Genomic DNA, 24,558 nt, shown 5'->3' on the forward strand with positions numbered 1-24,558 from the left:
TGAGCGTAGGTAGCGTAGCAACAAAGTCGCGTCCAGAGTCCAAACAGGCCAGAATTTGCGTACCGTACAGTAGTCTGTATTGGGTGGGTGGGCTAATCAGTGGGGTAACTGCTAGGCTCTAGCTTCCCAACCTGCTTGTCTTTTGCGATGCAGGCAAAGACCTAAGCAATGTGCTTGGACCAGCCGATGTGATTGGCAACAGCAACCAGGTCCTGCGTTGTACCAAGCCTTCGAGGTCTAGAACCAGCTTATTGTTCAGCTCCCAGAAAGTCTTAGGAAAGCAGGCAAGGCAGGGAGCGGTGCATCCTCCTGCCAGCCGTGCATGCACGTGGCCGGCCATCCATGAATTCCAAGCCTTTTTGATTTGCATGTCCCGCTTGAAATTGTTTTTTCTTGCGTGAATTAATTTGTGCCACAAAGAAAATCAATATTAACCAGCGGCGTTCGACCTGACTGTGAATGTGAAGGAAGTACTGTACACGACACACCACTGCCAAGACCTAGCTTTGAAAACTTGATCGCCAGCAATGCAAATCGCGGCAGAAATAGCAGCAGTTCAATGGAGCTTTTCATGGGGGTTGACAGAGGTGATGCAGCCCGCAGCTTTGCGGCGGAGTTCCTACCATAATACAACAGTGCTTGCTGTTGTACGGAGTAAGGTAAGGTACCTGACAGCCCATGTGGACGGGGCTCGGGTTCCTCAGCCCGCTAGAAGCAAGGTTTGGAGAGCATTGTTACCGAATCTGAATGCTTGCCCCTACCTGACCGCGCCGTCCAATACCAATTTTAGTAGTGGTTGCGGTCCACACCTGCCGAAAAAAACGATAAGGTTGAGGGTTGTGCTGGATGGAATTAGATGCCCCTGTCCCTGTCCCTTGCCTTGACGTGCCCGTTCTCCGTACAAGCGAGGGCAAGTGATGGATACTACGGTACGGCAGAGTGTACTGCGTCTTAATTAATTGCCCCGGAGGTACCCTTTGTGAAGATGCACTCCATGTAGCCTCAACTCTTAAATCTCCACATTCGTTTGCATAAGTAACGGCCTGACCCCCTCTCGCATGGGAAGCATTGCACCTGACAAGGCTGTCTCCCAGGTTTTGTCCTTCTCTTTTGTTCCTCGCCATTGATAAAGTCATCGACGAGCTCACCCAGTCTCGCGTCTTGACCGAAACCAGCACATCACCCTCAAGATGAAGTCGACCACACTCCTGCCGTTCTTGTGCGTGCTTGCAGCCGCGCTACCTGCTACTATCAACCACAACAGAGAGCCCGATGCGCACCACTTTGCTCCCGTAACGAGGATACATCCTTCGACTATCGAACAGGATCTAGAGGCCCCCATAGATAACAGGCCACAAAATCCATCGACTTCTGATATCCCGTCTGTAATCCTGGCTTCACAAAAGCCCATCCAATCGACATATCTCCTCGGCCTGCCTAGGGCCGGCAACGATGAGGACGAACCAGCTACGAAGCCAGCGGCGCTTGGATCGGAGCCTCTAGGTGACTCGAGCGACGGGCACGAAACGCAAACGCAAGCGCAAAAGCCAACTCAAGCGCACGCCGCTCACCCATGTGTCTCCCGTCAGCATGTTGACATCGCTGTCATCTGCTTCGTCGCTTTGTTTCTTTTGGCTGTTGTGGCTGTCGAGTCAAAGGAATCCATATGGTAAGTAAAGATACCGAAACTTCTATTACATGTGCATGGTACTAACAAGACGCCCTGCAGGTCATATCGTACAGCACACGACGTTGCCGACGGCGCCATCCGCCTGGACACTGAAGCTGCTGTTTCAGCAAAGCAGTTATCAGTCCAAGCATGGGCTTACTCTGATGGAGATGACAATTCCGAAGCTGAGAAGGCTCGGTTATAATCACCCAGCATGTGTGAAAGAAAATTGTGTTGAATGTCTACGGAGTGCTTGCGATGTTTCAATGTATACCCACTAGCATTTTCCCCTGGAGCAAAAGGCGTTTGGTTGTGGTTCATTTTGAAAAGAATTGGTTACGATGCCCATCTTGAATTTGGGGCTAATAAGGCGTTGGATGGAATTGCTTATTTGGCAATGGCTTGGTTGTTTCTTTCTTCCTTATTTTGGGCTCCGTTACGCTTACACATTGTCTTATTGTCATCATTTTCCTCATTGATATACCACCAATTTGCATTCTTCCTCACTTTCCTGTCGTGCCCAATACCTAAGCACATATGGTAGGTAGATAGTGTACTACCAAAACCAAAACAATATACCCCGACCGCGGATTTCCATCACCATACAGGGTTACTACTTGTTTTTTCTTTGCCTGGTTATGCTCTAACGAAAGAAGAAGCAAAAAAGAATTTTCTTTCTATTTTTCTACGGCACGAAACAAGCGAAATTGGAATCTTGGGCGGGCATCAAGAGCGAGGACATCCCAAAAACCAGGTGGATAAGATTAAAAACAAATCTACCTGACCCTGGTAGTAACTAGACCAGAACTTAGACCTTAGACAGAGGATGCTTTGCCGTCGGTTCTGGAACATGCACTCCCACTGGATAAATCCTTGCTGGCTCGAACATGGTCTACGGAGTAAAGGATCAAATTCTATCGGTCAGCAAGCTGAACCCCAGTAATGCAAGCCATGCAACTTTGGTAAGGCTCCAGCTGTGCCACTTTTCGTGTCCGCGGATGCGGATATTACAAGCTGGCATTTTGTTTTGTTTTTATTTTTATCGGATGGTCGCATTGATTAATACCATCGAGGTAAGCAACAAATTTTCGAATCTGGAAATTTCAACAGTCGCTCGGGGTTAACAATAAGAATCAGCAAAGCATTTAGTCCTTCTTGCCCTGGGATTGTCGACGCATCCGAAAAATACTATATACTCGATCCAAACTGCAGAAGCTTATCGAGACCTCAAGTTGCTTTCGTTCTTGGCTTCTGATTAATTGCTCCTCTTTTTCTCCCCCTCAATGGAACCCACAATGCCGGTTGCTTACCTACAGCATCTATCACCTAATATACTCTACTCCATACTCCGTACATACAGTAAACAGACAGACGAGAAGAAGCAGTTCGTTCCTCCTCTGATGTGCCACTTTAACACGGCTACGCACAGCACATTCATTGGGGCGGTCGGTACCTGACTTGTTGCCTATCTAGGCACCCAAGGCACCTTAACCTACCTAGGTACCTTACCTAATTGACCACCATCCAGTTCGGCACATTATATGTGCGTGTTTTATGGTGCCATCTGTTAGGTCGTTTGCTTGCATACACGTTGAGTCGTCTTGAGCCTCTTTGCTCATATGTACAGATGTCAAGACTTGCTTCCATGTTAATTTGACCGCCCATCAATGGGCCGGCCTGCCAGTTAGTGCTGCAGATGATTGCCCGTTTTGTTTTGCCCCTCCCCCACCGTCGCGTTCTAAAATCCTACTACGTATCCAAGTTTGCCAAGCCAGCGACCGCTGCCCGCATCAAGGCTTTGCTGCCTGTCGAACGTTTTCCCAGCTGACCGCACTAGTAAGGCTTGAGTAAAGAAGAGGGATACATTTATTAGGAGGTTACCTCACCCCAAGGCAATCCAACCACTTACCATTCCGCACCCCCACCTCAGCCGAGGGTGCCATTCCGAACTGCTCGTGTGCCCCTTGCACCTTCCTCCCTTCCATCCTTTTCCCCCCTCAATCAAAGCTCTGCTGGCTCCAAGGGACCCACCACAATCTTACATTTTCGCACATAACGCTACCTCGGTAGAGTTACGCGTGCGTCACATATACGCGCAGGACACGCACGTAATCAATACGGGCTCGATCCTGCCAAACCACAAAAAAAAAACATTAACTCTAAGCGAACAAAAAGAGGTCATGTCGTTGCAAGTGGAGGAACGGCGCCGTGGCCGTTCGCGTTCCCCCGGCGGCCGTGACAGGAGCCGGAGCCGTGAACCCCCTGCCAGGGTCATCGAGGCATCGGCTCCATACCCCGATGACGATAGAGATGGCGGTGTGCGCATGTATGATTATGAGGACCCTCGTGCCCGGAGCTACGACCTGCCATACCCTGCTCCATCAGGCAGAGACCGCGATGCCCGCGACGAGCCCGACAGGTTTTCGTACCTTCCGCAAAAGTACGCCGCCCAGTCCGAGGGCCGATCCCGGCGTGACAACCGGGACCGGTACGATGACGACGATTTAGCCTACGGTGCCAAGGAGCCTCCTCCTCCACCTTCGTCATCTAGTTACCAGTACGCTCAGCCAAAGCAGTACGAATACGACAGGGCCGATGACAGGCTCACGTACTCGTCCTCGCGCCAAGACAGCAGCCAGCTTCTCGTCGCTGGTGAGCCTCGTCGCCGCGACAGGTCCAGAAGCCCTGGGCCCTCTTCCAGCTCCAAATCTTACCGCGATGACCCTCGCGGCTCCTCTGCCAGCATCGTGACGATTGAGCCGGGGGTCAGCAGCAGCGCCAGTCGCCGGTCTAAGCGCGATTCATCGCCACTACCACCCACTGCTCGCATGTCATCATTGTCGGTCAGCGGTGGTCACCACCGATCCGGTAGCATGTCTCTTGCCGCCGCGCCTCCTTCGCCGCTGCTGGAGTCGTATCATGGCACATATCAGTCCATGTCCCCCATGCCGTCGCCGCTGATGATTGCCTCGCGCGACCCCGCTGGCCATGACACTCGGATCCTGGATGTCGCGCCTCTCGACTCGGACGACGATGACCGGTATGGTGGTGGTGACAAGACGAAACGGCGTGCACGCTTTGCCGATCCGGCTGGCGATGCGGAGCGACTGGCAAAGGCACTCAAGGGCAACGCACCGCCCGACGTCGAACCTCTGATTGAGATCCTGCCGGGCCTGACGCACGAACAGATTATGACGCTGCGGGTCGAATACAAGCAGCTGGTCAAGACGGGTCCGGATCGAAAAGGCGTGAACATCGCCAAGCACATCCGCTCGAGGCTCAAGGAGGATGAGCCTAACCTGATGAAGGCCTGTTACGCCGTCGCGTTGGGCAAGTGGGAGTCGGAGGCCTACTGGGCAAACTACTGGTACCAAGGCGACAAGACACGGCGAGAGCTGCTGATAGAGTCGCTCATGGGACGGACCAACGACGAGATCCACGAGATCAAACAGGCGTTCAGTGACAAAAAATACGACAACAGCCTGCGCAACTGCATGAAGACCGAGCTGAAGGAGGACAAGTTCAAAAAGGCGGTCATGATGGTTCTCGACGAGCAACGTATGGAGGAGGTTGATCGACATGGACGGTACCTGCCTATGGACCGGATGCTCATTGAGGACGACGTACGCGCTCTTTACCGCGCCGTCCGATCAGAGAAGGGCGGGGAGAGCGCCATGATCCAGATTGTCATCATGCGAAGCGACAGCCATTTACGCGAAGTGCTGAAGCTGTACAGTGCTGAATATAGGTCTAACTTTGCCCGCGATGCATTGAAGAAGAGCGGGAACTTGGTGGTGAGTCTACAGCGTTCCTTGTCCCGTAATGCGTCTCAGTAGTGGACGTAAAAGCACAGTGCTTCTTGTCATTCAGCTGGTAGCCATGCTGATAGATTCGTTTCTGTTACCCAGGGGGAGTTGCTTGCACACATTCTCAACGGTGTCATCAACAAGCCGGTTCGCGACGCGCTACTGTTGCAACATGCCTTGACCGCATCAAAACGTGACGACCTGCGTCGGGAGCTGCTCACGTCGCGCCTGGTCCGCTTCCACTGGGACCGCCACCATCTTGCGGATATCAAGGTGGCCTACCGCGAGCGGTACGGCAAGGACCTGCAAGAGGCTGTGCGCGATGCGACGGGAAGTTCAGGCTGGGGAAAGTTTTGCAGGGAGTTGTGCATCACACGCATGCCCGACGATGTTAGGCGGGTTGAGCGTGTCAGTAGGCGTTGATTTTAATATCTGTTCCCTGGCCGCTTTCATTATTTCTCCGGCCGCTCTCTAGTCTAGGATCCACGAATGTAGGTGCATTTTTGGAGATACTCAGAAATTCTTTTGTGTACAACAAACACATGGACTATCTCGGGGTTATACAACCTTTGACCTGGTTAGACTGCTTACTTTAGCTGGGAAAACTTGAACTTGTCTACCGCACAAAAAGAACCCCCCCCCCCCCCCCCGGCAAAAAAAAAAAAAAAAAAAAACAAGCTTGTGGAAATGCTCCCGTTTTCTAGGCGCCGCGTTGGACTACGCAACGTCATTTCTGTGGCTCATATTGCTTCTGTCAGAAATCCGTTTCATTGACAGGATTGTTGGGAGTCTTTCGACTCAATTAAAATGAGATCTGCCACATTGTAAACAACGGCGTTTTGCTCTCGTACTTTATATTCGCTTTTATCCCGGTCATTCGAACCACATGCTTTGGAAAGCCTATCGGTACGATTTGGACGCTAAACCCTTTAAAGGGTGTAGATATACAGCGGACTCTTCTCTCCCATGCAGTCTAGGTGATCTTGGGTATACTCGGCGCGAATCGCACTCTCCGAAAGCCGTGCCTTGCGCTTGTTCATCTTCCACAGGAAGAATTCAAGAGCGAAGGCCGCGATGAGACCCAAGCAAATGATTCCAAGCGCCGTGCCGTAGCCGGTGGGGTAGCGAGGCGCCTCCTGGTCGAGGAAGATGTTTGTGCCGACGAGCGAGCCCAGGTTTCCGGCGGCGAGGAGCCACGCGAGACCAATCGACCGCTTCCACGAGGGTGCCAGGTTGTTGCCGACCCAGGCGCTGATCCCCGGGAGGAGAGGGTAGATTCCAACCTGGGCGAGGACGACGCCGACGTACATGGCTGGCACGCTCGTCGTGACCTTGTCCGAGTAGCCGAACAGGACCCCGAGGGCGACTGCGAGAACGGTCATGGGCCCAACGATGAAGGGCATGCGCCAGCGAAACTTGTCGGCGAAGCGGCCGACCAACCAAGCCGAGATGCCGCCGCAGACGTACGGAGGCATGGTGAGGAGCTGGGCGTTGACGGTGGAAAATCCCAGCTGCTTGATGATTTGAGGCATGGTGAACTTGAAGGCCGCGTTGGGGACCGAGTTTGCCCATGCGAGAAGGATGCCGAGGGCGATCTTCCAGTCGATCATGGTTGAGAATAGAAGCTTGCAGGAGAATTTGTCGCCCTCCTCGGTATTGGAACGCACGCCTGAGAGACGAAGGCGAAGATCAATGAAGCGTTTCTCATCGTCGCTGAGCCACTTTGCGTGTTCAGGGGTGTCAATGACGAGGAAAGGCATGGCGATGCCGGCGGCGACGGTGATGGCTCCCTCAATGAGGAAAATCCAACGCCAGCCGGAAATGCCGCGAGCACCGTCCATGCGGGCAATGCCGTAGGAAAGGAGACCGCTGAGTGCTCCGCTGAACGCGGATGCGGTGTAGAACAAAGCGAGGCGCTGCTGAAGTTCGTGTCGGGGGTACCACGAGGAGACGATGTAGACTGCGCCGGGAAAGAAGCCAGCCTCGAAAATACCAAGCACAACACGCGTAGCAACCAGGCCGTCGAAATTCTTGACGAAGCCCATGCAGGTCATGGTGATACCCCAAGCCATGATGAGAAGGGATAGCCAGATGCTGGGTCGGACTTTTTTGAGGATGATATTGGAGGGGATCTCGAAGATGATGTAGGGAACAAAGAAGATGGTGCTGGCAATGTTGTACTGGTTGCCTACGAGACCCAGCTCCTGATCTATGCCCTCAATCTTGGCGTTGCCAATGTTTCCTCTGTCGATGTGTGCCAGCAGGTAGAGGATGCCCATGATGGGGATCAAACGAACGTCGATTTTGCGCACAATGGCTTTGCCGGCCTTGCCTTCGTAGCGTGACATGAATTCCCGGTCCTCAGGTGTCAGACCGCAGTTGGAGCCGGCATACTCTTGCGTCTTGACGCCGGGCTTGTCGTGCTCGACATCGCCACTCTTTCTATTGTCCTGAGTCGCCATGATGCTTCCTTCCGCTGCTGCAACAAGGTGACCGTTTCTATGGTCGGACAAGAATAATGTTTGGCAAAGAAAGAACCGACATCTTCGACATCATCGGAGGAGATAGACTCCAAATATTTATATGCTCGAAAAGAAAATAAGGATTCCCCGTCGGTTCGCCAAACAAGCCAACCGAAATTCTGGGGTATGTATGCGGGCTGGAGCCAACCATACTCACCCCTCTGAATGCCGGAAGTCTCCCGGCAGGATTGCCAGTCTAGTAATTATTATTCATCTCCACGGTCTCGATTCGTGCCCAATCGCCAAATAAGCATGACCTGCATTTGCGGGGGGGGGGGGGGGGGGGAGGCTGGAGAAACTGGGGTATGTATGCTACCTTTGGCCCACGCCGTCGGATATCCTCCGCGTTGGTTATCGGACGTCATCCGGCCTATGGAGAGCTCGACGGCATCGTGAACCCACCCCCGAAGTTGCGTTGGGCTTTTGAAGAATAAAAGAATCATGCAACAGAATTTCTATGAGTTCACGATCTGAACAACAAGCGGTAAAAAGGTGGACAATAGCTGTAACAACAACAACACCATCATGGCATCCCACAAAAGTACTAGTCGTCCGGCATTTAATGACCTCCCCTTCGACAAGAAGGGCCCTATGGGCAACGCTTGGGGACTTTGGGGTCCTGGCGACCAACTAGGCACGCTTAATTTGCTCACCGATGAAATCGTAGCGCGGGCAGCGCGTGAGAATATCCTCACCGGGCAGCGGATATCGCTAAACTGGTCCATGACTGGAGCGAAATACCCAGAATTCCCCCGGAAGAGCCTGGAGCAAAAGTTGATCAACAAGGCACCACTGAAGCATGCTCACGACGACATGTGGACTTTCAACTCACAGTGTAGCTCGCAATGGGATGGGTTCCGGCACTACGCCTACCAAAAGGAGCAGCTATACTTTATGGGTCGCACGGCTGAGGAATTTGCCGCATCACCCATCCCAAACGGTATTCAGCGTATGTGCTCGCTATAACCCGCTTTCTGACTGGTTCATCTCTACAAGTGGGCCAAAAACTAACAAAACAAAACGCGCTCTAGATGTTTCGCGACAAGGAATCTGCGGTCGCGGCGTCTTGATCGACTGGTATCGCTGGGCGCGGGCGCAAAGCAGAGTCATTGACGCGACAACTGCCCATCCGATTCCATTTTCGGAGCTCATGGAGGCGCTGCGGCATCAAGGCATGTCGCCCGACGACATCCTTCAGGGAGATATACTCATCATACGGTCCGGATATATCGAGCAATACGAGAGCCTTGCGGAAGAAAAGGCGGCCGAGCTGAACGAGATGTACAAGACACAAAAACCCTCGAATATTGGCGTCGAGCCATCCAGAGAACTTCTCGAGTTCTTGTGGGAAAAACGCATCGCTGCCGTGTGCGGAGACTCGAGGTCATTTGAGGTTTGGCCCTGCACACAGCTCGAGTGGCACCTGCACGAGTGGCTGCTTGCCGGCTGGGGCATGCCTATCGGAGAATTATTCGAACTCAACGGCCTTTCAGAAGCGTGTGCCGAAAAGAAGCGATGGACGACTTTCTTGTCGACTTCGCCCATGAACGTGAGTCCTTTCCTCCTTTCCTCCTTTCCGTCTTTGTTGTGGCTGCCGTTGTGAGAGACAAGTAGTTGACCCTCCCAGTTGCTGTCAATATAGGTTGAAGGAGGTGTTGCCAGCCCGCCAAACGCTATCGCGTACTTGTAATTCCCCGATACTGTATTCAGCGGAGCGGAGAAGTCGAAGCGATGCGAATATTTCTTTACTTTATCTGGTCGTGACCGTGGGAGGAAATGTTTCTCGGCTTCCCATTGGTTCTAGACCTGGTTTAGACCTAGAACTTCGGTGCGTTCCTCTAGGTAAACAAGATAAGGTAGGTGATTAATTGGCCGATCGGGCAAATTTGAAACGCAATTGGTCGAGAGCTTTAGCGTCGATTTTAGCGTAAAGAGTCACATTATCAAGCATTATTACTTCGTACAATCGACAACGCCCGCCGCAGTTCAATACAATGAAGCTGAACTCCCATTGTTCTGTGGGTTTCTTCAGTTTTGTCTGTAACACAAGCCAAACCATCAACTAGTTCAAATGCTGCGTCGTGGTAGTCTCGGAGATATGGTTGTAGTCAGGGGCATGTGTGAAAGAAAGTACATTCATTACCCAAGGTAAAGCGAAAGGGGTTCCGGGTCACCTCTGAATACCGATCGGTAAATTTTAACTGTTAAAGACCGAAAAGACCGACTGTCCGTGTGCTGTCTGTCAAGGGGTTGCTTTAAGGGGTGCCTGGAGTTTCCGTCCGACGAATTATCCCGAACTCCGACTGCTTCCAGGGCCGTTGTGCATCGATCTGATATCATTATGATTAATGTTCAGTACTAGGTAGGTATTTTATCCAACACTAAAATTTCCTCCCGCTCTCCTGTAAGAAAGTCGTACGGTTGCTTTCAGATGAACACAAAAAAGATCATGACCCTTGAAGAGGGTGAAATCTAGTAACCCCCTTTACACATCAAAGGGAGTAAATTTGTAAACCCTCCGAAGGATTTCGGATTTGCAATCAATCTGGTAGGATTAGAAAGCGACCAAGCGACTTTCCACACACATGGACCAAAATGGCGGAAGCGACAGCCGGTTCCTGGCAAACCTGACCCACTGGCCGGAAAGATCGAGCGAGGAAGTGGACGGGACCAAGTTGCCAAGAAAAGAGAGAAGAAGAAGAGGGAAAAAAACAAAAGAAAAAAAAAAGAGAGAGATATGATTCAACCCAAAAAGGGATCCAAGCCGAAAATGGCAGTAATCCCAAAAAGGTAGTATGCTTGTCTGCTTTCAAAAGTAAAACCGATGAAACCCGATGGAAATAACCGGACCTCACTAATTAAACCAAAGTCCCAATTGTGGTTATCGACGCTGGAAGAAAACAATTGTCAAGTCGTCATACATATCATATCGCATTGAATCTGCGTGATTCTTTCTTTCATTGGCTCATTAATAGACTAAACCAACTGTGAAACACATACAGTACCTATCACAGATAATACACGACAAAAGAGCCTCGTCCAAGAGAACTCGATTAAGTAGGTCCCTGTTCTTATTCAGGGTGTCAACGCAGGCCCCCTCCCCTCAAAGCTTCACATGCTAAGAAGATCGGGCCCATAGCCTGAAAAAATCATGGGGTCACCCATGCCGCCCATCATAGTTGTTGCTTCGGGATCTGGGACAGGCTTTAACGACATGTTATTGCCGCCGCCGCCGCCGCCGCCGCCTAGTGACGGCAAGCTGTGGAAAAATTGATCCGCCGACAGCGGTGGTTGTTGGAGCAGGTAAGGGCTCAGCGCTGGCGCCTCAGCTGCTCCGTCGAATAAGGGCGAACAGGTCGAGAATCCGGCATCGGAGGCCGGCCTGTCACTGTCGAGGCATAAACTTTGCGGCGAGAGTGCACCGGCAGAGAGCGCTCTCGGCTCTCCCCCAAACGCCATTCGTCTGTAGTTTGTGTCCAGACTCAAACTCAAATCCAAGTTGTCCAGCCCCATGTCGAGCTCTGGTTCCATTTCTGCATCCGAGTATTGGTACCGGTGGTTGTGTTCTTGTTGGTGGTGGTGGTGATGATCGTCATCCTGGCTCATAGTGTCGCTCTGTTGTTGCGCATTGAGCTGCGCGATCAGGTCTGCCATGCCGGCCTCGTCTTCCGGGAATGCCGAAGGTATCGGCATGTCAATGTCGCTATTGGGTCTGATGCAGCCGAGTTTGGATGCTATGGTGTGGACCACGGGTTGGCCGCGGTCGTTGAGGTCGGGCTCGCCCAGCTCCCACGGTTGTGAATTCCGGACCATGGCGTACAGCTTGTGGATGGTGGCGACGAGCGCAAACTGTGTGTTCTCTAGCACCTCTGCGTAACCTCTAGGTATCTGCTTATACTCGGTCTTGCGCCGCACGCCGGCGGTGCATACCAGGCCGTCATCCTTGCAGCGCCGACAAGGCATCTCTCCATCGCACTGGGTTTGCTTCCGTGTCAGAGGATATATTGGGGTAGAGGGCCAACTAGGAGCGCGCGCAATTGGGTTGGCGACCAACCTTTGTTTTCTTCATCCTACACCTCTCACAAGCCTTCCATACCCTCTTGCCCCTTGATTCACCCGTAGAAAGTGTCCTCCCTAGACTTGAGGTTGGCGAATGCGCCGATGCAGGAGCACGTTTTGAACTCCTCTGAGGGGCCTTCATTGGCTTGGGGCCTGATGTTGTCTTCCGAGATGCATGCGGCTTGGCATGATCGTCTCGCGGTGGTGTTGGTAATCCGCTCCCCATGGTTATATTTTGACGAGATACTTGTGTGTTTACGCGGACCCTTGTGTGTTGCCGGGTGACTCTGCTGTCGCCTCTTGTGCTTCTCCGGTGGCGGCGTGTATAGGTGTGGATTGGTTATATACACGTTGAGGTAGACAGGTACCTGATGTAAGTTTGTATGTTGTATGTATACCTAGGTATATACGTGTGTACGAGAATATGTACGTAGGTTTGTTCAAGTTGGAGAGTATAGTGCCCCAAGGTGCCCGCGAGGGTTGTTGAAGATTCAAGAAGAAAAAAAAGGAGAAAAAAAAGTGCCCAGACTAGGTAGACCTAGGAGAGAGGTGCATGTATGAAATCATCAAGTATAAGATGAATAAGGGTATCTAAGCCTTAGATCGAAAGGGGATCCAGGAGCTAATAAGAATGTGCCACCAACTGGCGCTTATTAATGCATCTGCACTCTAGACCCCTACCGGAATGGGTGTAAGAATCGGATCGGGCTCGGGCTCGGGGTCTTGCCGCTGTCAGTCAGACCTGGGCAGAAAACCGATGTGGGTAATTTGTGTACTCCCAAGACTCCATAGGCATTGTGGGTGTGGGTGGGTGTGGACATGGTAAATCTCGGGCTGAATCCTGATGTAAGTATGATGGGTCGAGCATCATCTATTATGGTACTTAACTAGGTACGTAGGCAGGTAGTCAAGGTACCTAGGTATTTGCCTGCCTTCAATCGTATCTACACTACGGATACAATACAAGTACAGTAGTACTCCCTTCAAGCTGATGAAATCATCCTTTCAAGCTCATGAAATAATCATTTCATTCTACCTAGTACCTAGATAGGTACCTACCTACGTACCTGGACAGGTCGGTTTTAATTTAACCCAAAAAAAAAAGCTGCTCCGTGCGATTCCCAACGAGTTAGGTGAGCTAAGGATTTGACCGGAAGTCCATACCTTCGGGATTCGTGTCGTCAAGCGGTATCGGGGGTTAATTAGCCCCCCGGAAACTTTCATGCAACAAAAAGCCTACCTGCCTGGTAGGTACCTACCTACCTTAACTAACAGAAATCTGTACCGCAAGACCCTAGTAAACCCTGCAGACAAGCTACCCTCAACACTGGTAGTAAAAAACCCGCAAAACTAAGATGTAAACACCTCAGATGATTGGCTATCTTCTTGCCTGGCAGCTTTATGGTTGGCTTCTCTTGGGAGGGAGCTATTTGTGACTCCATGCAGCCCAGGTGCGGAAAACGGGTTTAACAGTTTTGATGGACGGAACGAGGTTATGTCCGACAGGCCGAGGCGCGAGCTCGCCTAGCTTACGGAGGGGGAAAAGACAAAAAAGAAGGGGAAAAAAAAAACAATGGAAATCCTTCCGCGTATCCAAACGATGACCGGCTAGGTTCAGCTAGCGACATTGCGTCAAGCAAAGAAAACAAGCCTATCCATGACTCGACCTTTTGGACACAACAGCTGCTTGCATCGCAGCGGATGCACTTAAATCGGGCTATCGATGACTGTTTCCTGTCGTCGTCACCTGGTACAATCAATTGATGGGGTGTGCAGAGATCTGCAAGAAGCTGTGGCACCCGTTGAGCCGTTCCAGTGTTCTGCGTGTTCGAAATTTCAATAGCCGCAACGGCATCTTGGATATCGTCGTCACATTTTGTTCATCTACTTTAAGAACGGACAACGCCGTTCCCAAAAAAAAATCTTGGTTTGCTCATTATCCTTCCCTGATTTGCATGTACCGACTCCAGTACTTTTATAACGCTAGTAACGAATAACAGGCATCCGCAAGCCTTTGCCAGCCCTAGGTCCAAGCGAAAGCCAGGAATCCTGCAAATCGACAACGGCGACAACGGCGACGAGGACAGGACGGACAATGATTGCAGCAGACCCATTTTGCGCACGAAAATTTACCAAATCGCCAAAAAAGCCACACATTCCACACGTCCATTTCTGGTTGACAACCTACCCACCTCTAGGTGTGGTCCGCGCCTTTTTCTCTTCTCTCTCCCCCCCTCTCTCTCTTTGTACGTCACCTGTTCTTTCCCTTTCGGGGGTTAAGATATCAAGGCAAACGAGCCCTCAAATCGAGAGCCCTGGGTAGGCCGTTATAGTCGGAGAAGCTAGCAACTTCTTTTTAAAGGGTGTCAGTCACTCTGCAATATTTCCCTCCCTTTGTAACGTCACTCCAACAAGCAGTTGGATGCAGCCAATGTCCCAGTCATTTGTTTCGGATGACAGCCTTAAATCTAAGAAAACATTACATTGCTCGCTTCTTTTTGTCGACAATGAAGATAATACATACATACATACATACATACATACATGCCCAAGTTACCTTAACTACTTGCTACCTGCCTGCCTACCTACATACCTTGCAGTACCCATACTTGCCAAGGGGTAAGTTGCCAATTTGCGAAACCCTCCTGCCACAATCGCGTGGCTTAGCCTCTTGATTCAATCAGGTCCGTGCAAAAAGAAGATGCGCACCTGGGGTTTGTGCTTTGATAAGCAACCAACCCACTTGCGGAGCTCCGGCCTGGCATTGGCTGGCTTGGCTGGCTGGGTAGCTACCATCTTCTTCATCGAATCGAATTCGACACCCAGTCTTGCTTTCCCGGATTGTCAGGGGAACCCTACCCACTTTGACGCAGCGGGGAGGGACATCCTGATTCCTCAGTCCTCTACCTGGTTGCTGCCATTGTCAATTACGTCGCGCAGTAACGGGTACTGTGTGAAGTATATGTTCTTCAGGCCTCAGCCTGCACAATGTGGTAATGAAAGAAAAAAAATACTGTTGTATTGAAACCCACTGTGACAGGATGAAGATCTGCCTGCCACTGCAGATCTAGCACCTCAAAAGGCGAACAGTGCATCTCCTTTTCCCTCTTCAGGACCGAACCAAAAGGTGGCCTGGAGAACTAGCCTCTATCGCTCTCACCACGAATTGCGTTGGGATCTGGCTTCAAGCCGGCGTTTTCTGCTTCGACAAAGGCATCTCTGCCCCCGGCGCCAATTGTCAAGTCGCGAGAGCCTCTGGGGAATGGCAGGCCATTGTCCGAATTCATAGAACCTTCTCTTTTCCAATGACCTAGACCTTCCATCTATATAGTTTCCAACATAAAACATCTAGACCTACCTAGTCTAATCCGAAAGCGACCACGGCCACGGACGAGATTGGTCAACCGGTCAAAACGGCCACTCGAGGCATCATGGCTCGCTACGACAACCAGGCCATCCGTCTTCCTGGCCGCGTCTTCCGCGCCCTCCTACCTTCGTTCATCGCCGACCTACTTTATCCCGACCTGAAGCCCGCCTATAGGCTTCACACGACGTCTTACCTCGATGGCCTCCGCGGCATTGCGTCCTTTATCGTCTTCTTTTGCCACTATACCGAAGAGAATCACAAATACATGATACCGTCTTACGGTCTTAACCCTAAGGGTCAGGTTAGCTCGTGGCTGCAGCTTCCATTCTTACGCATCGTGTTCTCGGGGCGGCCGATGGTCCACATCTTCTTCATTATATCGGGCTTTGTGCTGTCGAACAAGCCCCTGAAACTGTTGCATGCGAAGGACTTGGAAAAGAGCGCCGCGGCGGTGGCAAGCTCAGCTTTCAGACGACCCTTCAGGCTGTACGGGCCATGTATCGTCTCGACCTTCATAATCGCCCTTTTGATACAGATGGGCTACCTATACGAACCAAAGGAGACGCTAGCTGAGCAGCTCTGGAACTGGAAGGACGCCGTGTTCCACAGCGTAACATGGCCGTGGGCTTGGGATCATGACCTGAGGCCGGGGTACGATGTGCATCTGTGGACCATACCCATCGAAATGGCTCATTCTATGTTACTTTTCTTGGTTCTCATCACGCTCTCCCTCGTCCGGCTGAGACTACGGCAGTTCATCAATTTTGCTTTGATGATATACTGCTTATGCTGCGGCAAGTGGGCCGGCTTCGAATTCCTCGGTGGCATGTTTTTGGCTGAGATCCGGTTGCTTCAGGCTTCCGGTAACGGCGAGTGGTGGGGCGAACTCCAGAAGCGGCATAGAATCCTCCCCATCATGCGTTCGGCATTCTGGTGTGGCGTAATCATCGTCTTTGTCTTCGTTGGAGGCTGGCCCAATTTCGACGCAGACAAAACGCCGGGTATCAGGTATCTGAATGCTCATACGCCGTACCCTTTTGCGACCATGGACGCCCTCGCGCCGCAAAAATACTGGTTTGCCATTGCTGCCATCTTTGCCTTGTACGCGTGCGGAGAGCTGGTGTGGGTTCGGCGATTTTTGGACAGTGCCGTGGGCCAGTACTGCGGCCGGCTAAGTTATGCCATCTACATAATCCATGGACCCGTCTTGGAGATGTTTCAAAAAATGACAATAGGACAACCCTTCGCACCGCAGAAGGGAAACCCGGGCGAGAAAGGGTTTGTACCTGCCCAGCTAGGCAAGGGCATCAAAGGCATGATCGGGGTCGAGGGGCCCACACAGCGCTTTGCGTGCTGGGCAACTGGGCTGCTGATCCTGTTCCCCATTGTTGTCTGGGTATCTGACATATTTTGGCGTCTCGTAGACGCACCAATTGTCGAACTCGCGCGCAAAGTTGAGAAGCTATGTGTAGATGAAGAAATTCAGCCAAACAACAGGAGAGAACACGGACAGAGGTATCAAATGGTGGGAGTATAGACATGGCGCTCTTTTGCTAGTTTTCCTTTGTCAAAACATATTAGATAGATATTGTATATATGGTGTTTTTTGGGGCGCATTTACGGGCACCCAGGAGTTAATACGAGGGTGTTGCGCACCAGAGGTTTTCTGTATCGTTTATGTCATCGAGAGCAGATGACTCTAGGCAAATGTACAAAAGAGAGCTAGCAAGTAAGCTCGTTAATAATTGTCGTAGCATTAAATCGTCAGACATCTCAGCTCACACTGCCTTTCTCATCAACCACGACAGGAGGTAACCTCAACTCATCCCGCCCAGGAACTTCCACAATGCCCTCCTTTCCGCAATAGACATATTTGACCTGGAGCACCTTTGTCTGGCCCGGGGCTGGATCCCAGAACCCAACGAGCCTGCTCTTGCGTAAGCCCTGGGGGATGTGCAAGGACCCGGCCTTGTCATCCTGGTCCGCGCTGACGACCAAGGCCGCAACGGCAATGGTGACGTCGGCCACCTCGTATTCGGAGTTGAAGACGGTCATGCCCGAATACCTCGAGCCCGGCACTCCGTACTTTGCGGCCAAAATGACCAGGCCCCCGCGCATCCGCTCGGCCGTCTGTCGGGCCTGAGTGCCCGTGGCCAAGACAGCCGTCAGCTCGTCCGCCTCAGCGCGGCGACGGGCGATCGAGTCGGCGGTGGCGGCGACGCCGCGCTTCTGCGGCTTCTTGCGGGCCAAGTCCAGAGCCGCGAGAGCAAACATGGGCAGGACGACGGCCCAAAACACCGCCTTCCTCGACGCGGCGCTGCCGCTGCCCGAGCGTAGTAGGATGGGTAGCCTGAGGCGCTGGGCCAGGCGCGACCAGTACAGACTCAAGTGGAGGCTGGCGGGCGACAGGCCAACCTCGAAGCCGACGCTCGACCGTTGTGAAGTGCGGCGCAGGGCGCGGACCGCGAGGTACCGGACCGTGCAGAGTTCGACCTCGACGTGGTAGGCGCTCGGTCTGAAGGGGAGGCGGGACTTGAACGCCTGCGGCAGTGCCAACACCAGATCCAGCCCGTAACGGAGATAGCCCGCAGCGTGACCGGAGCTGGCGGCCGCGGAGACGGTCCACGACCCTCTGCTGCTTGCGCCGAGGTCGCTCGTTTCTAGGTCCAGACCCTTGATTCCTCTGTCAGCGGGGGCCAGAACGGGTCTGCCTGCTGCTCCGAGGAGGCCTATGTTCCCTGTTGCGAGGCTCGTGTAGCCTATCTCAACGGTGGGCTCTGTGTGTAGAAACAACAGTGGGGAGATGATTGAGGACAGGATGGATTTCCTGCCGATGTGCTCTTTTGAAAACTGCGGGAATCCAGCGCAGGTGGTGGCCTCGTCGATCGCTCTGGCCTGAGAACGCCGAAACAAATCGCCACTGTCTGCGCACAGAAATCCGGTCCCGGATCCGAGTCTTCTCGAGAGTGCAACGCCTGCCCTAGGTGGGCGCAGCGATAGAGCGGTCGGCGTGGTGCTGACCATCAACTCCAGATCTAACGGCTGTGCGTGGCCCTTGGGATGGATGGTGCGCGCAAGGCGTCCCGTCAGGGATGGCTGAGGGAATATCTCGGATTCTAACTCCACGACGGCACTCGGGCCGCCGTTGTTGACGCCCTTGTCCAAAAAGAGGTCTTGCTTGAGGCGAAGGTTGACTAGGGGTGAAGGTCGATTACCGAGTAGCTGGGCCATGCGGTGCCGTGGCAGGGCTTCTGGGAGGATGGGTTGGTAGCGGTCGGTGAGTAGCGCAGGAGATACGGTGGTCAAATCACGAGCGAGGCCATATGACGCAGCTGTAAGCGTAAGCACAGGGGCGGTCCCGAGTATCGGGGCGATTTTGGGCGGCTTTTCTTGATCAGTGACTTGCAAGGACTTGGGGTGAGCGGCGGCCTGTATACGGCGGATGCCCGTGGCCAAGAGACGACCGAGCGTTGGCAGTGGTACCGATGTTGAGTGGCCAATGCAAAAGTCCATAGGCATGACTGAGGACAGCATCTGAGCCGACCCAGGCTGCCGAGGTGAGGGTCGGTTTCTCTCCGCGATGAACCTGACGCCGAGGTCCGTCGAGTATGGGAAAAGCGCCGCTGGTAGAATCGAATACCGCCTTGGCGCGCCCACCGCATCGGTCTCCGACCTGTCGGCCTCGTCGCTTTCCTGACCGTCCTCCTCGGCCAGCAGATCCTCCAGATACCTCTCCCGCCTTGCGTCCTCCACCAGGGTTTCAAAGGCATCCTGAACGTCGGCCATGTAGACGGCAGCTGCGGCTCGCATCTGCTTTGGCTGCGACTCCGAGTCGAGCAGCCTAAAGAGGCGAAAGTAGGCGCGGCGGACTTGCTCCCTGGTCAGCGCATGTCGAGGAATGCAAAGCAGTTCGAAATGGTCCCGGCTGATGTGAAGCTGCTCCTCGGCAACCCCGGAACCTTCTACATCGTGGCCCTGGCTTTCCGGGGCGTATATACTGAGATCCATAAAGGAAGAGGCAGCATCGTCGAATCCAAACTCGTATTCCTTACGCGTGGCTGCAAACTGTTCATTGAGCGAGTAGCGCGAATTGGCAGAGCGTAAGCTGCGGGCAGCGGGTTGCAGGTGGTTGTTGTTCTGGTTGAAGTGGTTGAATAAATCAGTCACATCCTGGTCGTTGAAGGCGCCTGAACGACGCGCGTGAGTAGAGCGCCGCCCTGCATCTGTCATTTTCTTGTGGCTGTTCAAACAACGAAATCGAATCGAGTTATCCAATTGACGTAGAACCGAACATGAATTAAGATTCCATCAAAGATGATTTGCCGAATGCTAAAATATGCCCATTAAATCAACGAATATTTTAGCCGTCGGGAGTACAAATGAGCCAAAGGTACAAACCTAAAACAAATAAAACAAAACAAAATAAGATAAAAAATAAGAACCCCCAGACACTCACCAACATCCCCAGAGTTCACTTTGTTTATTCCGGGTGACTCTCAACATCCAATAACCATCAACGTTCACCAGGGGCAACTTGGGGGGTGATGCCAGGTTATAGCAAGGCCCCGGTATTGACTTTGTGTCAAGGGGTTGCCTGGAAAGTGACCCAACAACCAAAGAGCGGGTATACCGAGTCACTGCATACATAGTATGTGCAGTAATTAGTATGTACCTACCTACCTGGGAAGAATTTGTTCATCTGGATCGCTCACCGATTGGATCGGCCCACCTGCTTGGTTCCGCCCAGTTCAACATGTGACAATCCAGTATAAGCATACTATCTAGTAAATGAAACAGTTCCACACAACGTGAGCCATTCACATACAGTACAGTGTCCACCAATGTTCATATCCTTCCTCCATATAAACCAGCAATCCCAGAGGCTTCAATCGCCCTTGGGACTTCCATGCTCATCTATCAGTACATGCAAGGCAACAACCACTTGCGCACGCAGCAGATGTTGCTCCAATTACAGACACCAATTGACCCTCCTAAAACTTGTATATTTGATCTTGCTTGTATCCCAACTCTTTCAGGATGCCGGACACCTCGCCCTGGTCCTTCGGGCTGACCTTATTGCCCGAAATAGCCTTCATCATGCCCGGGGGCCCGCACACAAACACCTTGATGTTCTCCTCCTTGGGCTCGGGCAGAACCGTCTTCAGCAGATCCTTGGTAATGTAACCCTTGGTTCCGGCCCAGTCCTTGGGAGGGTTGTCGAGGACGTAAAAGGCGCGGAAGCGCTGCGGGTAGGTGTTCTCAAGCTCGGCAAGCTGCTTCTTGAGAAGGATGTCCTCCTCGGTGATGTTGCCCACCACGAGCGTCACCTTGGTCTTGTCCGCGGGGTTCTTGAAGATGGCACGCATGATCTGGTACATGGGAGTTATGCCAGTGCCGCCGGCAATCATGGCGACGTGAGGGTGCTCTGGCGGGGCTTGTCAGTAACAAAAGCTGCAAGCAACACAGACGCTGCCAACATGATATCAATGGCTAGGTAGACCTCAAAGACTTACTGTTGGCGCTCCACTCGTACTTGGGCAACGGTCCCTTGAAGTCCAGCTTCTGTCCCGGGACCAGTTCGTGGATGTGTGTCGACATGGGGCCACCCTCGTACTTCTTGACAATCAAGTCCAAGTAGCCCTTCTGGTCCTCGTCGCTGATGGGGGTGTAGGGCCTCAGGACGGGCTTTTCCGCGCCTTCGGGCTTGAACTTGGTCAAGAGGGCGCTAGCGACATGCAGACCCGAGACCATGTCATCCTCTGGCAGCTTGAAGCGCAGGCGCTTGGTGTTGTGGTTGACGACCTCGACGTCGTCCAGCTGCAGCGACACGAAACCCTTTTCCATCTCGAGCGCCTTCTTTGGCTCGGCGCCGAGGGCTTTGACACCAGCTGCCGGCGTGGTGCCCTGGCCGAACATGAAGTATGTTCCGAACCCGGCCATGCCGACGGCGCTCGCAATCAGGATGCCGACACGCGAGTTGTTGGCATTTCCAGATTGCGGAGGAGGGGTATTCGTGTAGCGGCGCACAGGCTATGGGAGATGTGCATCATGGTTGATGTCAGCGATATTCACTTCCACCGATGCAACTGTCTAACAATTGGCTCTTTCTTTTCTGTCCCAGGGCGGGTTGGGGTTTCCGGAGGGTCCGGTGTCGGGGCAGCTTACCTGCTTAAGAGACTGGCAGGCCCGAATTGCAGGTCGAGCAAACATTATGGCACTTTATAGCTGAGTACTTAATTCAATTGAGTAGAATGCTTACAATCAAGGTTTCGTATTTACTCAAACCTGGCCTAGCCGTTAAGTGAGATCGGGTAGATGATGTAGGTTGGTGGCTACCTAAGGCAAAAGCAATGCTGTACGACCAGACTAGAGCTCCTAATCCGAGCACAGCTCGAAACAACTTCTATCCTACACATTACGTCGGTGGGTACCTACCTTACCTTACTACCTAGGTAGTAAGAAACGGCTCATGACGTAAAACTCAAGCCCGCATACAGACACGTGACTTACACGTGGATGGCTAGCTTGATGAGTCGTGTCGAGCCTGGACTCGAAAGACTGACGGGCTTTTTAACGAGTCAACGACCTGCCACCAAAAGTCTCAAGGTTGCATGCAAATCGCAAATCGGGTTGTTTGCGTCTTGTTTCCTTGACGTGCCGAACTAATGACTCGAAGACGTGCTACGGTAGACCTAGAGTTTAGATTAGCAAGATAAACAAAGTGGCACCTTCGTGTTAATCTCTTTTGCGATATCTCCCTGGTGGGTATTTTCTTGCTCATCATTTTTATTAATTTACTTTTTTTTGAACTTTTTTAATTTTTATTCTTTTTAAATTTGTTTGGTTATTTTTGGCGTCTATCCACAGATATTCCCCAGCTTGAAACCAAGACCGTGTCTAGCCCAGCTAGTTCAGCCTGGTAATCAACTTGCCGGCCTTGGCCTGCTGGTCTTCACCGTTGAACAGCCTCATCCACACCTTGGGTTGCTCTTCAATAGAAGCATCTATGATTGTCTCGGCATCGCCCAGCTGCAACCTTCCGTCCGCGATGGCCCCCATGAGCTCACCCATGATTGCTGGCACCTTGTCCATGTAGTCCAGCATGATGAAGCCTCGGATGGTGATGCGGCAAGAAATGACCTCGAACCAGTTCTTCAACTTGAGCGGCTCCTCGTTGTTGTACATGGTCACGGCGCCGCACACAGCAACGTGGCCGTGCTTCTTGACCCGAGTCAGCATCAGGTCGAGGATCTCGCCTCCAGTGTTGTCAAAGAACAGGTCAACCTCGTCGGGCGTGGCCTTAATCAGGTCCTCCTTGAAGGTAGGCGAGTTGTAGTTGAGGCACTCGTGTGCACCTAGCGACTTGACAAACTTGCACTTCTCCTCGCTCGACGAGATACCAATCACCTTGCCGGCGCCGAGGATCTTGGCCGCGATCTGAACGGCCATGGTGCCGGTGGCGCCTGCTGCCGCCGAGATGACGATTGTCTGCCCCGGCTTGGCCTTGCCAGCATAGTAGAGACCGGTGTAGGCGGCCAGGCCAGAGGCACCAAGGGCACCTAGGTAATGTGTGGGGGAGAGACCGCCGGGCAGCGGGCCCAGGGGCTGGGATTCGTCTGCGTTCAGGATGCAGTGCTCACCCCAGACGCCCAGGTGGAAGTCCATCACCATGTCACCGGCCTTGAACTTGTCCGAAGCGGACTCGACCACCTCAGCGATGACGCCTGACCGCATCGGCGAGCCGAGAGGCACGGTGGGCACATAGAAACGGTCCGCAGCCACAGTCGACTGGATGAAGTTCCTCAGACCAGTGTCGTTGGAGAAGTATTTGACCTTGGCCAGGATCTGTCCAGGCTCCAGGGGAGGGAGCGGCACCTCCTTCAGTTGCCAGGTAGCATCAGGGCCTGACAAGATCGGTTCACCGGCCGGTTTGTTGGTGAGGATCCACTGCTTGGTGGTGGTGGGCCTTGGTGATGCCATTTTTTTTTTGTTTTTTTTTTGGTGTTGGCAAGCTTCTCCGGCGAGTGGTGCAAGGGGGGTGAAATGCAAGAAATTATGATGATGGTATGAGGTATTCCGTGTTGGGCGAATCGAGATGACAGATCGGCTTGCAACCATGCAAGTTCGTCTTCAGAAAGGAAGCATAAGCGAGGTCTCTTATACTCACCGGCACTCACTCGAGAACCTGTGCGCACTATTCCAATTGCGACACCGTTTCGCCTGATTTTATCCACCCAAGGGCAATGGGTATTGGGTTGAATGCAGACAGGACTCAGGAACAACACAATCTCCCTCGAATTGACCGGTGTGGCAAGGATCTACAGCTAGCCTATTGAGAGTATCCACAACCTGTATACTCTGCCAGGCTCCACATGGTCGACGGAAAACCAGTCGGTCATGTCCAGAAAGGTCCATCTCGGTTGGATTCTCTACGAAAGGTTAAGCGACCGACGCTAGCCCTCACCCAAACCTCCATGATCCATATTATCGTCCAAATATCCTGTGAGAATTTTGCCGCAACGGAGGGGTGCAGTGTGTGTTGGCATGGTACAGCCTACCGTTTGGCCCATAAATCATACGTGGGTAGCACAAGACGGCCCCTTTTGCCCACTGATCCGCTATACAAATCCTTGTTAGCACGTTTCTATCATGATTCGCCTTTGCATCGCCATCTCGGGTTGGCTTACTCGCACCCCAAGGAACTCCATACTGTATGGCTGCCATGAGAGGCTGGCATTCTCGGCTGTCCTTGTCCGAACGTGGCAAACTCGTTTTTTTTTTACCTCTCTCTCGGTAACCTACTGTACTAACCTTGTAACGTACCCAAACCCTGGGACCAGCCCCTCGCCCATTGACGCAAGCCCAAGACTTCAGACAGCTCCTTACACATATGCTTGGCACTATGATCCCTGTAATGCAGAAAATCTGGTATGGCTCGCATGGGCAGGGGACCGCACAAAGTCCCATCGACTAGAGAAAGAGGTTAGGTCCCAAATATGCAGGAACGAAGGGGCCTTGGGGGTCTTTCATATCTTTGCCGACGTGAGTAGATGAAGATCAACATCCCAACGGCTCCATGGAGAGTGCGACGGTGAAGACTTTTGCAGGGCAATCATCTCCTGTGTTTGCCGCCCC

At 52.5% G+C, this 24,558-nt stretch overlaps 9 protein-coding genes across 9 annotated transcripts; 4 read left to right on the forward strand and 5 right to left on the reverse strand.

Annotated features, from left to right (window-relative positions):
- The first annotated feature begins 894 nt into the window (after positions 1 to 894).
- On the forward strand, positions 895 to 2,303 carry MGG_03715 (uncharacterized protein). The gene is made up of 2 exons (XM_003716118.1): positions 895 to 1,669; positions 1,730 to 2,303. Exons 1-2 carry the CDS (start codon positions 1,191 to 1,193, stop codon positions 1,872 to 1,874), a joined length of 624 nt encoding a protein of 207 aa, XP_003716166.1. The 5' UTR covers positions 895 to 1,190; the 3' UTR covers positions 1,875 to 2,303.
- Positions 2,304 to 2,749: 446 nt separating this feature from the next.
- On the forward strand, positions 2,750 to 6,120 carry MGG_03714 (annexin ANXC4). The gene is made up of 2 exons (XM_003716119.1): positions 2,750 to 5,463; positions 5,578 to 6,120. The coding sequence occupies exons 1-2, from the start codon at positions 3,850 to 3,852 to the stop codon at positions 5,896 to 5,898; spliced, it is 1,935 nt and encodes a 644-aa protein (XP_003716167.1). The 5' UTR covers positions 2,750 to 3,849; the 3' UTR covers positions 5,899 to 6,120.
- A 284-nt stretch (positions 6,121 to 6,404) lies between these two features.
- MGG_03713 (inner membrane transporter yfaV) lies at positions 6,405 to 7,937 on the reverse strand (the record flags this gene model as incomplete). The annotated part of the gene is made up of 1 exon (XM_003716120.1): positions 6,405 to 7,937. The coding sequence occupies one exon, from the start codon at positions 7,935 to 7,937 to the stop codon at positions 6,405 to 6,407; it is 1,533 nt and encodes a 510-aa protein (XP_003716168.1).
- Positions 7,938 to 8,442: 505 nt separating this feature from the next.
- MGG_03712 (uncharacterized protein) lies at positions 8,443 to 9,745 on the forward strand. The gene is made up of 3 exons (XM_003716121.1): positions 8,443 to 8,946; positions 9,029 to 9,546; positions 9,625 to 9,745. Exons 1-3 carry the CDS (start codon positions 8,523 to 8,525, stop codon positions 9,637 to 9,639), a joined length of 957 nt encoding a protein of 318 aa, XP_003716169.1. The 5' UTR covers positions 8,443 to 8,522; the 3' UTR covers positions 9,640 to 9,745.
- A 755-nt stretch (positions 9,746 to 10,500) lies between these two features.
- On the reverse strand, positions 10,501 to 12,653 carry MGG_03711 (uncharacterized protein). The gene is made up of 2 exons (XM_003716122.1): positions 12,052 to 12,653; positions 10,501 to 11,972 (listed from the first exon to the last, which is right to left on the reverse strand). The coding sequence occupies exons 1-2, from the start codon at positions 12,280 to 12,282 to the stop codon at positions 11,109 to 11,111; spliced, it is 1,095 nt and encodes a 364-aa protein (XP_003716170.1). The 5' UTR covers positions 12,283 to 12,653; the 3' UTR covers positions 10,501 to 11,108.
- Positions 12,654 to 14,729: 2,076 nt separating this feature from the next.
- On the forward strand, positions 14,730 to 17,270 carry MGG_03710 (uncharacterized protein). Its single transcript, XM_003716123.1, has one exon. The coding sequence runs from the start codon at positions 15,488 to 15,490 to the stop codon at positions 16,958 to 16,960; it is 1,473 nt and encodes a 490-aa protein (XP_003716171.1). The 5' UTR covers positions 14,730 to 15,487; the 3' UTR covers positions 16,961 to 17,270.
- On the reverse strand, positions 17,197 to 20,122 carry MGG_03709 (uncharacterized protein; the record flags this gene model as incomplete). Its single annotated transcript, XM_003716124.1, has 2 exons — positions 17,197 to 19,640; positions 20,104 to 20,122. The coding sequence occupies 2 exons, from the start codon at positions 20,120 to 20,122 to the stop codon at positions 17,197 to 17,199; spliced, it is 2,463 nt and encodes an 820-aa protein (XP_003716172.1).
- A 292-nt stretch (positions 20,123 to 20,414) lies between these two features.
- Positions 20,415 to 21,633, reverse strand: MGG_03708 (NADH-cytochrome b5 reductase 2; the record flags this gene model as incomplete). The annotated part of the gene is made up of 3 exons (XM_003716125.1): positions 20,415 to 20,848; positions 20,937 to 21,453; positions 21,589 to 21,633. 3 exons carry the CDS (start codon positions 21,631 to 21,633, stop codon positions 20,415 to 20,417), a joined length of 996 nt encoding a protein of 331 aa, XP_003716173.1.
- A 537-nt stretch (positions 21,634 to 22,170) lies between these two features.
- Positions 22,171 to 24,553, reverse strand: MGG_03707 (NADP-dependent leukotriene B4 12-hydroxydehydrogenase). The gene is made up of 2 exons (XM_003716126.1): positions 24,111 to 24,553; positions 22,171 to 24,041 (listed from the first exon to the last, which is right to left on the reverse strand). The coding sequence occupies exon 2, from the start codon at positions 23,539 to 23,541 to the stop codon at positions 22,330 to 22,332; it is 1,212 nt and encodes a 403-aa protein (XP_003716174.1). The 5' UTR covers positions 23,542 to 24,041; positions 24,111 to 24,553; the 3' UTR covers positions 22,171 to 22,329.
- Between the last annotated feature and the right edge of the window lie 5 nt (positions 24,554 to 24,558).

Source organism: Pyricularia oryzae, chromosome 4 (genome assembly GCF_000002495.2).
Source record: "Pyricularia oryzae 70-15 chromosome 4, whole genome shotgun sequence".
Taxonomy (NCBI): Eukaryota; Fungi; Ascomycota; class Sordariomycetes; order Magnaporthales; family Pyriculariaceae; genus Pyricularia; species Pyricularia oryzae.

Bases quoted from the DNA above. Each gene is read 5' to 3' on its own strand.
- MGG_03711 (XM_003716122.1), bottom strand. From the start codon at position 12,282: ATGGGGAGCGGATTACCAACACCACCGCGAGACGATCATGCCAAGCCG. The intron at 11,973-12,051 runs GTTGGTCGCCAA...AAGCAAACCCAG, and splicing joins GTAGGATGAAGAAAACAAAG to TGCGATGGAGAGATGCCTTG.
- MGG_03714 (XM_003716119.1), top strand. From the start codon at position 3,850: ATGTCGTTGCAAGTGGAGGAACGGCGCCGTGGCCGTTCGCGTTCCCCC. The intron at 5,464-5,577 runs GTGAGTCTACAG...TCTGTTACCCAG, and splicing joins AGAAGAGCGGGAACTTGGTG to GGGGAGTTGCTTGCACACAT.
- MGG_03710 (XM_003716123.1), top strand. From the start codon at position 15,488: ATGGCTCGCTACGACAACCAGGCCATCCGTCTTCCTGGCCGCGTCTTC.
- MGG_03715 (XM_003716118.1), top strand. From the start codon at position 1,191: ATGAAGTCGACCACACTCCTGCCGTTCTTGTGCGTGCTTGCAGCCGCG. The intron at 1,670-1,729 runs GTAAGTAAAGAT...GACGCCCTGCAG, and splicing joins GAGTCAAAGGAATCCATATG to GTCATATCGTACAGCACACG.
- MGG_03707 (XM_003716126.1), bottom strand. From the start codon at position 23,541: ATGGTTGCAAGCCGATCTGTCATCTCGATTCGCCCAACACGGAATACC.
- MGG_03712 (XM_003716121.1), top strand. From the start codon at position 8,523: ATGGCATCCCACAAAAGTACTAGTCGTCCGGCATTTAATGACCTCCCC. The intron at 8,947-9,028 runs GTATGTGCTCGC...AACGCGCTCTAG, and splicing joins CATCCCAAACGGTATTCAGC to ATGTTTCGCGACAAGGAATC.